General features: G+C 38.8%; 1 protein-coding gene across 4 annotated transcripts in view; it reads left to right on the forward strand.

Moving 5' to 3' along the window:
- The window catches only part of TMTC1 (transmembrane O-mannosyltransferase targeting cadherins 1), a 338,032-nt gene that overhangs the window by 139,070 nt on the left and 183,776 nt on the right, over positions 1-15,186 (forward strand). For all 4 annotated transcript variants that reach the window (XM_004006752.5, XM_027967794.2, XM_042247328.1 and 1 more), the window contains 2 exons: positions 810-891; positions 4,921-5,024. In XM_004006752.5, the coding sequence (XP_004006801.1) occupies positions 810-891; positions 4,921-5,024 (186 nt within the window). The remainder of the gene's footprint in view (positions 1-809; positions 892-4,920; positions 5,025-15,186) is intronic.

Genomic DNA, 15,186 nt, shown 5'->3' on the forward strand with positions numbered 1-15,186 from the left:
TAATTTTCCGTTGCATATTCATGAGCTCTGGTCTGACCACTGATGCTTAATAACTTTGTTTTTGTCTTGTTGTTGTTTAGTCACTCGGTCTTGTCTGACTCTTTTGCAGCTTCATGGACTGTAGCCTGCCAGGCTCCTCTGTCCATGGGATTTCCAGACAAGAATACTGGAGTGGGTTGCCATGCCCTCCTCCAGCAGATCTTCCTGAGCCAGGGATTGAACCTGCATCTCCTGCATTGCCAGGCGGATTCTTTACTATTGAGCCTCTGGGGAAGCCCAATAACTTTAACTTTGTTACGTTGGATAAATTACTTAATCTCATAAAGCTTAGCATCTTTTTTTTTTAGGGGTAAAATATTTGTGAGATGTTTTGTGGGTGAAAGACATTGTCCCTCTCAAGTTACATTCAGTAGGCAAATGAACTCTTATTTTGTTTAGGATCATCCTTGTGACTAGGGTCATCATATATTGATAGTTGCCAGAATGCCTCTGTTATTTGGGGTTAGATAGGATAGTAATATATAACTGTAGCTAACTGTACTAGATTGTATTCCCTGTATTATTGTACAACTTATTATTCTTTACAACTTTCCTATGAAGTAGAAACTACTCCACTTGTCCAAAATCTTCCATACAGAAAGAAGCAGAGCTGGGGATTGAAACCTGCGTGGTGTGTTCCAGAAACCATGCTCTTAGTGGCTATCTTTTCCATCCTTCTTTTGAGAAAGAGCCTATTCACACTGAAAAGAAAATGTGACATGTAGTGGACTCTGACACTTTTTTAATATGCTTTTTCTTTTCTGTTTCAGGTATCTGACAGCAAGCAGCAATAGAAATTTCCTGCTTACCATGAGGCCCTTCTTAAAAAGGGCCACTTTGGTCATAAGTTATGTAAGTATATATATGGTTTTGAAATATCTAATAAGAAATATTTTACTTTGACTCAGAGATATGATCCAGATTGTTTAATAGAATCAGCAATTGAGCCTAACAATATGATCTTAAGATCAAACAGTTTACATACAATAAATGTTACAAAGCCTTGGAATGTAAATATGGAAGCGTTCTAGGGATATGTGAGTTCAGTGACACCAACAACATGAACTGTACTTTGTGAGTCCTTTTTAGGATGCTGGTGCTGAGTTGTTTCTGCAACACAAACCTGGCTGTATCAATTATCCATTCCTGTATTACAAAACACCTAAAATGTAGTGGCTTAAAACAAAACCACCATATTAGCTTCCCTAAATGCTTTAGTTTGGGTCACATCCAGCTGGCTGGTTCTTCTATACTTTTGGCTGGGGTTACTCAAGCAAGTTTGTGCAGTTATGAGTCAGAGCAGGTAACCTCTCTGTGATAACTCATCCTCTTAGGCCTCTCTCTATGGCTACTCTCTCTAGTTGGATGGACAGGATTGTTTACAACCTGACAACTGGATTCTGCTGCTGCTCAGTCGCTTCAGTCGTGTCTGACTCTGTGCGACCCCATAGACAGCAGCTCACCAGGCTCTGCCATCCCTGGGATTCTCCAGGCAAGAACACTGGAGTGGGTTGCCATTTCCTTCTCCAATGCATGAAAGTGAAAAGTGAAAGTGAAGTCGCTCAGTCATGTCTGTCTCTTAGTGACCCCACAGACTGCAGCCTACCAGGCTTCTAATATTCCAAGACCTGTGAAATTTCCACTAGATTCTTTTGTTCAATACAAGTCACAAGACCAGATTTAAAGGAAGGGGAAGTTGACTCCACTCTTGATAGGAAGAGCAAATAGAAGGTGCATACAGAAAAGACAGAGGTTCTTGGTCCTGATCTTCAGTGACTATCACACTGGTGATATTCTTACACAGTTTAATGCTTCTATTCAAAGAAATTAGGACATCAGTCTCTTTTGCTGTTGCTGTTTTTCATAAATTGTAAGTCTAGATTTATAATAAAGTTTGATAGGAAACTTATGAAAATGTTTTTGAATTATAATATTAACAATTAATCATATTTTAAATCAACATTAAGGCATGTTTAAGCACTGCAGATGGTGACTGCAGCCATGAAATGAAAAGACACTTGCTCCTTGAAAGAAAACCTATAACCAACCTAGACAGCATATTAGAAAGCAGAGACATTACTTTGCCAACAAAGGTCTGTCTAGTCAAAGCGATGGTTTTTCCAGTAGTCATGTGTGGATGTGAGAATTGGGCTATAAAGAAAACTGAGTACCGAAGAGTTGATGCTTTTGAAGTGTGGTGTTGGAGAAGACTCTTGAGAGTCCCTTGGACTGCAAAGAGATCCAACCAGGCTATCCTAAAGGAAATCAGTCCTGAATATTCATTGGAAGTACTTATGCTGAAGCTGAAACTCCAATACCTTGGCCACCTGATGAGAAGAACTGACTCAATGGAAAAGACCCTGATGCTGGGAAAGATTGAAGGCAGGAGGAGAAGGGGACGATAGAGGATGAGATGGTTGGATGGCATCACCAACTCAATGGACATGAGTTTGAGTAGGCTCTGGAAGTTAGTGAAGGACAAGGAAGCTTGGCATGCTGCAATCCATGGGGTCGCAAAGAGTTGGATACAACTGAGCAAGTGAACTGATCAGTTCAACTGAACTGAAGCAAGAAGGTGTGCAAAAACTGAACGAGATGGAGAACTTTGATTGGACAGTTTCAGCAAAAGGGGCAGAAAGTTTCTCTAAAGAATGCCCCAGTATCTTTGCATAGAATAAACACAATTCAACTTTCATTTCAGAAGTGACTTATATCTTCGTGTTGTTTGGGAATGCAAGAACTTGACAGTACTGCTGTGATGCCCTGTATTTCCTGCTATAGGGCAGTTAATTCATTTAGGCAGTTAACAGAGAGGTAGAAAGCTTTTCATAAGTCTCTTGAGTCTTAATTGCCTTCAGTTCAAAACTACCTATATGCCAAAGTAGCATATTTTGGGATGACATATTCTGTTACCTCTCAGCAGTTTAGGGAATTCATATTCTTTCAGGATACTTTTTCTGTTACTTTTATAGTTGACATTTTCCATTGCAATATCTTTAAAATTTTAAATTTAATTTATGTGAGTGTTAATTAAAATGATTTTAAATTTCTTCTTAGGCATTATTTACTGCTGATATGCTTTTGACTGACACTATATGTTCACTTTAGATTTTTGGATTTGGGGTCACTTATATAAAAAAGCATTCATGAAATAAGTCAGTGATATTCCTTGGAAAAACTCCAGCCTTAATTCCCTCCTCATATTAATCTTTTAGCTTTTAGTGAAGCAGAGATTTCCCTCTGACTCTGACAGACAGACACAACATAATTGGTCCTACTAAAATAAGAATTATATCTAGAAGGTCTGTGTAGGTGAATTCTATAAACAAATGTTGTCCCTACTGAAGTGTCTTTGGCCTCTGGTTTTCTCAACCCATCTTTGGAACGGGATAGTACCATTCAGTGATAAAATTCCATTACGTACCACAAAAGTTGTTTTGGGGGGTTGTTGAAATAACTCTGTGTGGGTAGTCTGCTTCAGAGCATTTGAGGATTGGAACATTTCCAAATGTGTTTATTCAGGACATGAGGTGTCTTCTACCACAGCTGAAGTTAAGTTTCATGGGGTTGTATGAGAGCAGTGGTTAAGACACAGAGCATTGGAGACCAGTGACTTGAGTCCAACTCCTAGATCCTATAGTTAATTAACTGTTAGATTCTGGGCAGATTACCTTTAAGCTTCAGATTTCTCATCTTCCTATTGGACTGGTAGGCCTCAGGTGGAAGGATCTTTAAAGTAAGTCCCCTACATATGAATGAGTTCCATTCCAAGAGCATGCTCCTTAAGTCCACTTTTTGTAAGTCCAACAAAGTTAGCCTAGGTACCCAGCTAGGCTATATAGTACTGTACAGTGATAGGTTTATACTTTTCATGCAAATAATACTTTTAAAAAACACAAAAAATAAGGGAAACACTTTTAATCTTATAGTACCTTGAAAAGTACAGTAGTCCCGTACAACAGCTGGCATACAGGGGCTGGCATTGAGTGAACAGGCAAGAAGAGTACTGCCTGGAGGAGGGAGAGGAGGTGGAAGATGGCATTGTACTACCAATTTTTATACAATGCTATACAGTTGTTTGTTTTAAAAGAATAAGAACCAAATATAAGTTTAGATTATCTTAGTGATTATATATTAATATTCCTAAAGAGTGGCTTCCCATGTGACTCAGTAATAAAGACTCCACCTGCCAATGCAGGAGACATGGGTTCGATCCTGGGGTCAGAAAGATACCCTGGAGAAGGAAATAGCAACCCAATCTAGTGTTCTTGCCTGGAAAACCCCATGGACAGAGGAGCCTGGCAGGCTACAGTCCATGGGGTTTCAAACAATTGGACATGACTTAGCAACTAGAAAACAACAAAAGCACAACCACTTGTGGAGGATGCACACACATGACAGTGTACACCAGACATGTGAACTAACTCATGCAATTAGACATGCAAATGCATGTTCACATCCTTGAAATTTCACAACTTGAAGGTTCTTATGTAGGGGACTTTGTTGTTGTTCAGTCACTAAATCACACCCCACTCCTTGCAACCCCATGAACTGCAGCACACCAAGCTCCTCTGTCCTTCATTTGCTGTTGGATAACAATGGATAACACTGACAGCTGTTATTTAGTTTTGTGTGCCTTTCCCTCGTCACCTTCTCTGTTTATTCAGGACATGAGGTATCTTCTACCACTTCTGTTTTCTCTCCCCTCTACCTATTTCCATCTTTTCTACTCATCTTCAATATAGAATTTTATAAAAATGCTCACTAAAAATGTGTTTGTAGGACAAAATATTTGTAAAGCATCTGAAAGTACTTTCCAGAAAAGCAGGGCTTATTTCCAACAAGCAACAATTTTCTCAGCAAATCTTCCTTTTTCCAAAGGTGATCATTGTTCTGTACTTTCGTCTGTGGATAATGGGAGGATCTATGCCCCTCTTTTCAGAGCAGGATAATCCAGCTTCATTTTCGCCTTACATTATTACAAGGTCAGTAGAAGTGAATTCTTTAAACTTTACTTGGTATTTTTCTGATTGTTTTAAGTAATCTTAAGTGATATATTGGCTTTGCATTTTAAGGAAAGAAAGGTTGTGTTCTAGTTAAGATGTATGGAAAAAAGAAACCACTGTTTAGACATTTGGAAATCTTTTCAACAAATGGTGCTGTTTTATCAATATTATTATAATTTTATCATTATTATTGTTCCATATTGGTATCAATTTTATTGAGCACTTAATAATAAATATCTATTGAGTGTCTCATAAGGCAAACATTATAGAACAAGTACTGAGAGGTGTTTAGAGGTTAACTGGACATCATAACTATTTGTAAGATTGAAATCAGTGGGAAAGTTGAAAGTAACAAATAGAAATGAGCAACAATTTTTGCTAAGATACAGTCAGTTATATATAACCATTTGTCCTTACGAGATTTAAGATAGGGGAGTAAGAAGTGATGATGACCAGTGGATTTTGCTCATTTTAATTCCTTATCCAACCTGCTGTGATATACTTCTGAGGCTCTCAGATATAATTATATTTGACAGTTTTCATAACATTTCTTGAGGATGTATTATTGCTATAATATTTGTACATTAAGGTTCAGTTGAGTTCAGTTCAGTCACTCAGTCATGTCCGAATGTTTGCGACCCCATGAATCGCAGCACACCAGGCCTCCCTGTCCATCACCATCTCCCGGAGTTCACTCAGACTCATGTCCATCGAGTCCATGATGCCATCCAGCCATCTCATCCTCTGTCAGCCCCTTCTCCTCCTGCCCACAATCCCTCCCAGCATCAAAGTCTTTTCCAATGAGTCAACTCTTCGCATGAGGTGGCCAAAGTACTGGAGTTTCAACTTCAGCATCATTCCCTCCAGAGAAATCCCAGGGCTGATCTCCTTCAGAATGGACTGGTTGGATCTCCTTGCAGTCCAAGGAACTCTCAAGAGTCTTCTCCAACGCCACAGTTCAAAAGCATCAATTCTTCGGTGCTCAGCGTTCTTCACAGTCCAACTCTCACATCCATACATGACTACTGGAAAAACCATAGCCTTGAGTAGATGGACCTTTGTTGGAAAAGTAATGTCCATGCTTTTGAATATGCTACCTAGGTTGGTCATAACTTGTCTTCCAAGGAGTAAGCGTCTTTTAATTTTATGGCTGCAATCACCATCTGCAGTGATTTTGGAGCCCAGAAAAATAAAGTCATCCACTGTTTCCACTGTTTCCCCATCTATTTCCCATGAAGTGATGGGATTGGATGCCATGATCTTCATTTTCTGAATGTTGCGCTTTAAGCCAAATTTTTCACTCTCTACTTTCACTTTCATCAAGAAGCTTTTAATTCCTCTTCACTTTCTGCCATAAAGGTGGTGTCATCTGCATATTTGCGGTTATTGATATTTCTCCCAGCAATCTTGATTCCAGCTTGTGCTTCTTCCAGTCCAGCGTTTCTCATGATGTACTCTGCATAGAAGTTAAATAAGCAGGGTGACAATATAAAGCCTTGACGTACTCGTTTTCCTATTTGGAACCAATCTGTTGTTCCGTATCCAGTTCTAACTGTTGCTTCCTGACGTGCATACAGATTTCTCAAGAGGCAGGTCGGGTGGTCTGGTATTCCCATCTCTTTCAGAATTTTCCACAGTTTATTGTGATCCACACAGTCAGAGGCTTTGGCATAGTCAATAAAGCAGAAATAGATGTTTTTCTGGAACTCTCTTGCTTTTTCCATGATCCAGCAGATGTTGGCAATTTGATCTCTGGTTTCTCTGCCTTTTCTGAAACCAACTTAAACATCTGGAAGTTCACAGTTCATGTATTGCTGAAGCCTGGCTTGGAGAATTTTGAGCATTACTTTACTAGCATGTGAGATGAGTGCAATTGTGCAGTAGTTTGAGCATTCTTTGGCATTGCCTTTCTTTGGGATTGGAATGAAAACTGACCTTTTCCAGTCCTGTGGCCACTGCTGAGTTTTCCCAATTTGCTGGCATATTGAGTGCAACACTTTCACAGCATCATCTTTCAGGATTTGAAATAGCTCAACTGGAATTCCATCACCTCTACTAGCTTTGTTCATAGTGATGCTTTCTAAGGCCCACTTGACTTCACATTCCAGGATGTCTGGCTCTAGGTGAGTGATCACACCATCGTGATTGTCTGGGTCGTGAAGATCTTTTTTGTACAGTTCTGTGTATTCCTGCCATCTCTTCCTAATATCTTCTGCTTCTGAAGGTTACTGTTCTTAAATTTTCATAGTTTTATATACTTTTTTAATATCTAATAATTTTCATATTAGTAACTTACCTTCTCTTTTTTGTGTTTGCAAAGAGCTAAATCTTAAACCTTGACTGATAGTATATATATACAGTTTGGCTTATTTATATCTCATAGGTATAGGATATTGTTGAATTTTGGTTTTATAAAGCCAAGCAGTGATTTCTGTTTTATTTCACTTAACTTCCCTTATTTACTTCATATGTTTTAATTGGTAAATTTCCAGTATCTTTGCATTTTATATCTTTCTTTTTTGTTCTTAGTGTTTTCTACTTTTTAAAGGATATTTTCCATTCATAAAAGATACCTTCCAATTTGATTGATCCTTTTTTATAGTAAATATTGTGTTACAATTGCTTTCATTACTTGCAATATCTATTTGTATTAAAAAATCTTGAATATGCTTCAGAAACCATATGGTATACAGACTTGAGTGTTGACTTAACCCTTTGAGGTAATCTGCTGCTGCTGCTGCTAAGTCGCTTCAGTTGTGTCCGACTCTGTGTGACCCCATAGATGGTAGCCACTAGGCTCCTGTCCCTGGGATTCTCTGTCCCTGGGATTCTCCAGGCAAGAATACTGGAGTGGGTTGCCATTTCCTTCTCCAGTGCGTGAAAGTGAAGTTGCTCAGTCGTGCCTGACTCTTAGCAACCCCATGGACTACAGCCTACCAGGCTCCTCCATCCATGGGATTTTCCAGGCAAGAGTACTGGAGTGGGGTGCCATTGCCTTCTCCGTTGAGGTAATCTAGAGGCTTATCAGTTGTTGTTTATGTTTTATATTTTTCAAAAAATTATTTAATTAGTCCATTTACTAAGCTTGACATCTCTAACCGAGATTTTTATTAATATTGCAAGCTACTTGTCCTTTTTTAAGTTTCTCTCACTGGCTTTCAACATCTCCAGAGTTCCTTGTCTGGGTATTTTTAGCTCATTGATAAAATGATTCAGATTCTGCAGCTCCTTCAGTAGCTATTTACTGCCTTTAAGAGAAAAAAGCAACTTTGCCAGATCCTGTTCTTGCTTATGGCTCCGTTTATTTCCCTTAGCCCTCTATTGGTCTCCCTCCAGGCTTTCTTGTCTGATGAATTTAAGTGGTCATTCTTTATAGTTCGATGTAGCCTATTCATCTGGAGACTGAGCATACCAGTGTCCAAAAGCCAAGCCTCACAAAGGAGATAGATAGACGAGAACTAGAAAAGACTGCTCTCAACTACCAACCAATCATTTCATTCGTAGCTCTCTCGTCAGCAAATACATGCCTGCCCCACAGTCCTTGGTGTCTGGACAAGGTGCCTTTGGTCTCTGCCTCACTTGTCCTCCTGTCTATACCATCTTAGCTGCCAGGGTAGTCAGGTTGCATTTTTATTCCTGTCAGTGGTAAAAAAAAAAATTCTTTGGTGGAACCACTGGCAGATTTAGGACCTTGGAGGCCGTCATTCACTAGATTCTGCCTTTCGCTTGCAGGGTATTTACGTATGTTTTCTGAGGCAGCTGATATACCTTTCATCCAGGACTTTCTGTCTGTGAATCCATCTCAGTTTATCTAAGTTTATCTCAGTCACTCAGCTGTGTCCAACCCCTTGTGACCCCGCAGACCTGCCAGGCTCCTCTGTTCTTAGAATTTTTCAGGCAGGAATACTGGAGTGGGTTGCCGTTTCCTACTCCTGAGGATCTTCCCAGTGTCTCCTGGATTGAAGGCAGGTTCTTTCCCATTGACCACTGGGGAAGCCGAGTGACTCCTCAGGCGGTTCAGTCAGTATAAAGTGATAGAACAGAATGTCCTAACACCTTTATATTATTTATCTTAAAACAAACAAACACACACATATCTTTTAGTTCTTGTGTTTCATACTTAAAATACTCTAGGACATTTCAATGATAGTTGCTATAAATGGCCTTTCACATTCCTCTAAGGTAGCTGTATTATAACTGGTTCTTTTGAACATCCAGAAAATTGTCTTTAATATCTTTGCTGAGTAAAGTTTGTACGCTGCTTGCATAACTGTTTGACTTCTAGTACAATAAGGATTTTAAACTGGGTTATCTTAGTCTGTTTCCAGTTCTCTTTTTTTTTCTCCCTCTTCTCATCAGCTGTACAATTTAGCTATGGCTTGGCTGGCTTTGTGAGTCTGTCTTTACCAATTAGAGGATTGTCAGTCAGCTAAGTCTCATTAATCCTTTACCTCTTTCAGTGGATTTGTAAACTGAATAACTTTTATAGCATCTTTGCTTCCATCTTGCAAGGATGAAAGTGAAAAGTGAAAAGTGAAAATGAAGTCACTCAGTCGTGTCCAACTCTTTGTGAGCCCATGGACTGTAGTTCCCCAGACTCCTCTGTCCATGGGATTTTTCAGGTGAGCATACTAGAATAGGTTGCCATTTCCTTCTCCAGAGGATCTTCCCAACCTAGGGATTGAACTCGGGTCAGGAAGATCCCCTGGAGAAGGGGATTTTAATAACTTTATTATCAGCTGAGAGTTTTCAAACTAGTTTTCTCATCCCTTAATAATTGTTGAAGTTAATGATTACAGATAGTTTTTAAAGTATCCTAAAAGCTTTTAAGGGTTGCTTGGTCAACTCTTTGTTTTTTTGGTTTCTTTCAAATGACTTCTTGTGACTTAAGTTATGAGATTCCTTCTCTTTTAGATGATCTATTTCCATGTATTAGCTAAGAGGAAATACCTGCCATTTTCTGTCTAACAAAACTGAGATTCAAAATCATGGTATACTCTTGGGAAACCTTTGTTAAGAAAAAGTATCTAAGACTTGGAAAAGCAAAGTGTGACTGTGGCATTCACTGTGATGCAGAGCATTGGCTAACAAACCTAGAGGAATCCAGCTTTGGTTGACTTGCTACTTACATTCACTGTATTTTACAACCCTGTTCACTTAGAATTTTATGTATAGAAATCTGACAGGTATGATTATTTCTTTTCTCTCTAGTAGAAAATAAAATTTCAAATATTAGTTTTATTCTTTGCATATAATTTGTCAGTCTCATTACTTTTTACTTTTTTATGAACTGTGAAAACTTTCTGAAATTTACTTTAATAGATACATATATATTTATGTTTCTGGAGTTCAGTTCAGTTCAGTCTGACTCAGTTCAGATCAACTTGCTCAGTCGTGTCTGACTCTGTGACCTCATGGACTGCAGCAGACTAGGCTTCCATGTACATCACCAACTCCTGGAGCTTGCTCAAAACATGTCCATTGAATCTCATCCAACCATGTCCCATCCATCTCATGTCCCAACCATCTCATCCTCTGTTGTCCCCTTCTCCTCCTGCCTTCAGTCTTTCCCAGCATCAGGGTCTTTTCCAATGAATCAGTTCTTCATATCAGGTAGCCAAAGTATTGGAGCTTCAGCTTCACCGTAGGTCCTTCCAATGAATATTCAGGACTGTATTTCTTATATAAACTCAATTTATATCTGTATTTAATAATAGCTTTATTGAGATATCATTTATATGCCATACAATTCACCTACGTCCAATGTACAGTTTGGTCATTCTCAGTATACTTACAAAGTTTAGTGCAACCATCACCACAATCAAATTTAAAGCATCTGCCCAGAAAGAAACCTCATATCCATTAGCAGCCACTTCCCATTTCAGTCCAGTCCCCAACCCTAGGCAACCACTGATCTATTTTTATCTCTATAGAATTATCTCTGTAGAGTTACTTATTCTGGACATGAACCAGTGAAATTATATGAAATGTGATCTTACGTGACAGACTTCTTTTACCTAGGAAAATGTGTTGAAGATTCATCATGTTATAGCATACATAGATAAGTTTTTTTTTTTTTAATTCCACAGTAGTATGCCGTTGCGTGGATATATCACTTTCTATTTGCTCATTCATCTGTTGATGGACACTGGGGTTGTTTCTACTCTTTGGCTGTTACATATGCTGCTGGTATGAACATTCATGCCCAAGTTTTTGTTTGAATATAAGTTTTCATTTCCCTTACATATGTAGCTGGGAATGTAATTGCCAGATCATATATGTTAACACTGTATTTTACTTTCTGAAGTACTGTGATAGTGTTTACCAAAACAATCTCTACCAGTAGTATATGAGCATTCTGGTTTCTCTACATCCTCTTCAACACTTGTCTTTTGACACTCTTTTTGTTGTTGTTAATTTGATTCTAGCCCTACAAGTGGTATGAAATGGCATCTTATTGTGGTTTTGATTTGCATTTCCCTAGTGAGAGTGACGTAGACAGCTTTTATATGTGCATGTTAGCCATTTCTATGTCTTCTTTGGAGAAATGTCTATTCAGATCGTTTGACCAGTTTTTAATAGGGTTATTTGTTTTTTTGTTATTGAGTTATAATAGTCTTTATGTATTCTAAATGTGATATTTATATAGTCTATGTATATGATTTATAAACATTTTTTACCTTTCTGTGGGTTGTTGTATCACTTTCTTGATGACAAAAGATTTTAACTTTGAAGCAGACACACACACCAAAAAAATGCTTTGAAGCACGAAAGATTTTTAACTTTGATGAAATCCAATTTATCCATTTTTTGGTTGTTGTTCCTTATGTTTTTGCTGTTATGTCTAAGAAGGTTTTTGCCTAACTCAAATTCTTTTTTAAATTGGCTTTGTTAAGTGTCTGATTCCCTAATTAATACATTATGTAAATTTTTAGTCTTCACTGTGCATTTGTACAGGATTACATTTTTAATATTTTATTTATTTTTATAATATAAATTTATTTTAATTGGAGGGTAATTACTTTACAATATTGTATTGGTTTTGCTATACATTGACATGAATCCACCACAGGAGTACATGTGTTCCCCATCCTGAACACTCCTCCCACCTCCCTACCCATACCATCCCTCTGGGTCATCCCAGTGCACCAGCCCCAAGCATCCTGTATTCCTGCAATGAACCTAGACTGGCGATTCATTTCTTATATGATATTATACATGTTTCAATGCCATTCTCCCAAATCATCCCACCCTCTCCTTCTCCCACAGAGTCCAAAAGACTGTTCTATACATCTGTGGATCTTTTGCTGTCTTGCATACAGGTTTATCATTCAGTTCAGTTCAGTTCAGTCGCTCAGTCATGTCCAACTCTTTGCGACCCCATGAATCGCAGCACGCCAGGCCTCCCTGTCCATCACCAACTCCTGGAGTTCACCCAGACTTGCGTCCATCGAGTCAGTGATGCCATCCAGCCATCTCATCCTTGGCCGTCCCCTTCTCCTCCTGCCCCCAATCCCTCCCAGCATCAAAGTCTTTTCCAATGAGTCAACTCTTCGCACAAGGTGGCCAAAGTACTGAAGTTTCAGCTTTAGCATCATTCCTTCCAAAGAAATCCCAGGATTGATCTCCTTCAGAATGGACTGGTTGGATCTCCTTGCAGTCCAAGGGACTCTCAAGAGTCTTCTCCAACACCACAGTTCAAAAGCATGAATTCTTCAGCGCTCAGCCTTCTTCATAGTCAAACTCTCACAGCCATACATGACTACTGGAAAAACCATAGCCTTGGCTAGATGGGCCTTAGTCGGCAAAGTAATGGCTCTGCTTTTGAATATAGTATCTAGGTTGATCATAACTTTCCTTCCAAGGAGTAAGCGTCTTTCAATTTCATGGCTGCAATCACCATCTGCAGTGATTTTGGAGCCCCCCAAAAAATAAAGTCTGACACTGTTTCCACTGTTTCCCATCTATTTCCCATGGAGTCATGGGATCGGATGCCATGATCTTTGTTTTCTGAATGTTGAGCTTTAAGCCAACTTTTTCACTCTCCTCTTTCACTTTCATCAAGAGGCTTTTTAGTTCCTCTTCACTCTCTGCCATACCATCTTTCTAAATTTCATATATGTGCATTAGTATACTGTATTGGTATTTTTCTTTCTGGCTTACTTCACTCTGTATAATAGGCTCCAGTTTCATCTACCTCCTTAGAACTGATTCAAATGTATTCTTTTTAATGGCTGAGTAATACTCCATTTTGTATATGTACCTCAGCTTTCTTATCCATTCATCTGCTGATGGACATCTAGGTTGCTTCCATGTCCTGGCTATTACAACAGTGCTGCGATGAACATTGGGATACACATGTCTCTTTCAATTCTAGTTTCCTCAGTGTGTATGCCCAGAAATGGGATTGCTGGGTTGTATGGCAGTTCTATTAGCAGTTTTTTAAGGAATCTCCACACTGTTCTCCATAGTGGCTGTGCTAGTTTGCATTCCTACCAACAGTGTAAGAGGGTTCCCTTTTCTCCACACCCTCTCCAGCATATATTGCTTGTAGACTTTTGGATAGCAGCCATTCTGACTGGCGTGAAATGGTACCTCATTGTGGTTTTGATTTGCATTTCTTCTTTGGAAGGAATGATGCTAAAGCTGAAACTCCAGTACTTTGGCCACCTCATGCAAAGAGTTGACTCATTGGAAAAGACTTTGATGCTGGGAGGGATTGGGGGCAGGAGAAGAAGGGGATGACTGAGGATGAGATGGCTGGATGGCATCACTGACTCAATGGACGCGAGTCTGGGTGAACTCCAGGAGTTGGTGATGGACAGGGAGGCCTGGCATGCTGCGATTCATGGGGTCGCAAAGAGTCGGACACAACTGAGTGTCTGAACTGAACTGAACTGAACTGATAATAAATAATATTGAGCATCTTTTCATATGTTTGTTAGCCATCTGTATGTCTTCTTTAAAGAAATGTCTGTTTAGTTCTTTGGCCCATTTTTTGATTGGGTCATTTATTTTTCCGGAATTGAGTTGCAGGAGTTGCTTGTATATTTTTGAGATTATTCTTTGTCAGTTGCTTCATTTGCTATTATTTTCTCCCATTCTGAAGGCTGTCTTTTCACCTTGCTTATGATACAGTTTATGTTAACAGCAGTTCAGAGGTCATTTAGAATTTGGCTTTATATTTTTGACTTTTGGGTGTATCCAGCCAACAAGATAGATCCATACAGAATGGAGGCATCATCATTATTTACCATATGCTGCCAACAAACCCTTAATCTTTTTCCTTTTCATTTTATCCCAGGCATTCAGACTGTTTGGGGATCATATTAACTGTCAGGAATTCTGTGACTGATCAATGACTTTTCCAGTCAGTCTGTTGAGATTGTGTGGATCAGCTAAATGACATGACGTTGAATTGTACATGTTTCTGCTTTTGACTTGAGAAGAAAAATATCATTATAAGTTGAAGAACAGGGAGAATATTGTATTTTGATTGCCCAACTTTCTCTTGACAAGCAAGTTTAAGAAAATTTTGGCCTCACATCCCATGTGGAATTTCTGTTGTAACAAGAGCTAGAAGTTTTCACCAGAGGTAGAAGGAAGTGAATGGAGACAAAAGCCTTGAACTAGAACAGCGACAATGGAACAGGTTAGCGATTTGGTACACCTGAGATTAAAAAATTTTGAAATTGGATTTGAACGCAGAAAGGGGCTAAAGCCCAGGATTGCAAGTGAGTTTAGAGTAGAAGTCCCAAATTAAAGATTAAACCAAGAACAAGTGTGTGTGGGGAGAGGTGGAGGGTGGGACTGAGGGCCAGAGTGATTACGTAGATCTGTGGTGTCTACTACTAGAGCCACGTGAGGCTACCAGCTAGTCTGAATTGAGATATGCTTTAAGTATAAATCAAATGTGCACAAGATTTTGAAGGCAAAATCCTATAAGAATGATGAGATGCAGAACATCTCATTAATAGTTTTATATTGACTATATCCCATTAAATATATACATGTTGAAATGATATTTTGAATATATTCTTGAAACAAAATATACTATTAAATTAATTTGGCATATTAATTTCTTCTTTTTATCATAGCTAATAAAACATTGAAAATACACACACTTTGTTATATTTCTATT

Source organism: Ovis aries, chromosome 3, assembly GCF_016772045.2.
Source record: "Ovis aries strain OAR_USU_Benz2616 breed Rambouillet chromosome 3, ARS-UI_Ramb_v3.0, whole genome shotgun sequence".
In the NCBI taxonomy this organism is placed as follows: Eukaryota; Metazoa; Chordata; class Mammalia; order Artiodactyla; family Bovidae; genus Ovis; species Ovis aries.